Source organism: Hipposideros armiger, unplaced genomic scaffold (genome assembly GCF_001890085.2).
Source record: "Hipposideros armiger isolate ML-2016 unplaced genomic scaffold, ASM189008v1 scaffold_1425, whole genome shotgun sequence".
Taxonomy (NCBI): domain Eukaryota; kingdom Metazoa; phylum Chordata; class Mammalia; order Chiroptera; family Hipposideridae; genus Hipposideros; species Hipposideros armiger.
The window spans coordinates 223,788-225,582 of record NW_017732775.1 but is presented as its reverse complement, the minus strand read 5'-3'; the positions used below and the strand labels follow the sequence as shown (position 1 = coordinate 225,582).

Below are 1,795 nucleotides of genomic sequence, written 5' to 3'. Positions count from 1 at the left end.
GACATAACTCATTTTCATCACCCCAAAAAGTTCCTTCATGCTCCTCTATAAATAATTCATACCTACTACCCCAAAGCTGTGACAACTGTGTTTTCTGTCCCTATAGTTTTGCCATTTCCAGAAACTCAAACAAATGGAATAGATACGACACCACTCTATGGTACTAAAGGAATATTACCATTCTGATAATCCCTTTGCATGGATTATGATTATTTTGCCAAGGCCAATTTTTTCAGTTATATCACTTTCAAAACACAGCTTTCTTCCTTGTCACTATTACAGTAATTTATTTATACTTCTAGAATAAAATTTAACAGACTGCATTATAGTTTCTTAATTATAGGTCCTTCCTCCCACTAGATTGTAAGTCAGAAGCCTGACTTCTAGAACCACTCTGCTTTCTATAGGATTAACTGTCTAGTGAAATTAATAGTGCAGATAATAAGAGTGAGAAGATATTTCCCATTGTGTTATAAAAAAGGAAAAGGAAGAAAAAAATAAGTGATGAAGACATTTACCCTCTAGATTAGATGTCTACTTTGATTGAGGTCTCAAACAAGGATATTGGACTATACAGGAAAATACAAGGCCAGCTAACCAGGTGCAAATGCTAGTGGATATTTAACCTACACCAATATTTTTACCCAGATTGCTATCGTTTTGTTCAGAGGTTGCTAACAAAGTTGACTAAATTTAGACTAGTCTACCTAACACTATTTTTCTCATCAACTGTTATTTCTGGTACATGATTTTACAGAACATGAAGTTTTTCTGGAACACATACATCTTATTACAGCAGAAACACCTATAACCACATGACAGTAATGACTTAATAAATACTACAGCTTTTTTGAAAAGTAGGATATTTGTAATCATTAATCTTCATATAGTCAAATATATAAAATATAACAAGTCTATATTTTAAATGCATAAATAAAATATTACTCCTGATTTGAATGCTTTCAAGGTACTTACTGAAGTCTCCAGTTAGAAAAACTCCTTCTGCTCCTGGGGCCCATTCTTTGCAGTATAAACCACCATCAGCACATTTGTGGATGCCAAATGATTCATAACCCCTGGAAAACTTATCGATACCACCTTCATTCTCTCTAATGTTGTTCAAAATCTGGTTAAGCAGCTTATACCTGTGAAAAGTGCAAAAGAAGGCAGTCAGAAAATTTAATTGTCTTCCAGAAAAGCTATTGCAATTAAGTGGCTTCTTTACTTTTATTTAGAAAAAAGGGAAAAGATATCATTAAAGAGGACTAATGTGAATATTTTCATTTATCGGTAGAGGTTACCTAGTAGGATAAAATCATTCTTATCCTAAATAAACTGAACAAATCTCACTAACCTTTTTTGCAATTTCAAGCATTTTGGTATAAGAGAGGAAATATGATGATTATGTTATTCCACAAAACTTTTTAAATCAGCATTATAGCTCCCAGACCAGAAAAAGCTAAAAGAGTTCATCACCACTAAACCAGTATTACAAGAAATGTTAAAGGGACTTCTTTAAGGAGAAGAAGGGAGAAAAAAGAATATAAATATGAATAATAAAATGGTAATAACTATGTACCTATCAAGAATCACTTTAAATATAAATGGATTAAATGTTCCAATCAAAAGATATAGGGTAACTAAACGGATAAGAAAACAACACCCATATGTATGCTGTCTGCAACAGACCCACTTCAGTTCAAAAGACACACAGACTGAAAGAAGAGGGAAGGAAAAAGATATTTCATGCAAATGGAGATGAAAAAAAAGCTGGAGTAGCAATATTTATATTAGA

General features: G+C 32.5%; 1 protein-coding gene across 1 annotated transcript in view; it reads right to left on the bottom strand.

Annotated features, from left to right (window-relative positions):
• Window positions 1-829: 829 nt before the first annotated feature.
• The window catches only part of LOC109377504 (1,4-alpha-glucan-branching enzyme-like), a 55,137-nt gene continuing 54,171 nt past the window's right edge, over window positions 830-1,795 (bottom strand). Inside the window, exon 2 of the mRNA XM_019633874.1 lies at window positions 830-1,145. Within this exon, the coding sequence (XP_019489419.1) occupies window positions 830-1,145 (316 nt within the window). The remainder of the gene's footprint in view (window positions 1,146-1,795) is intronic.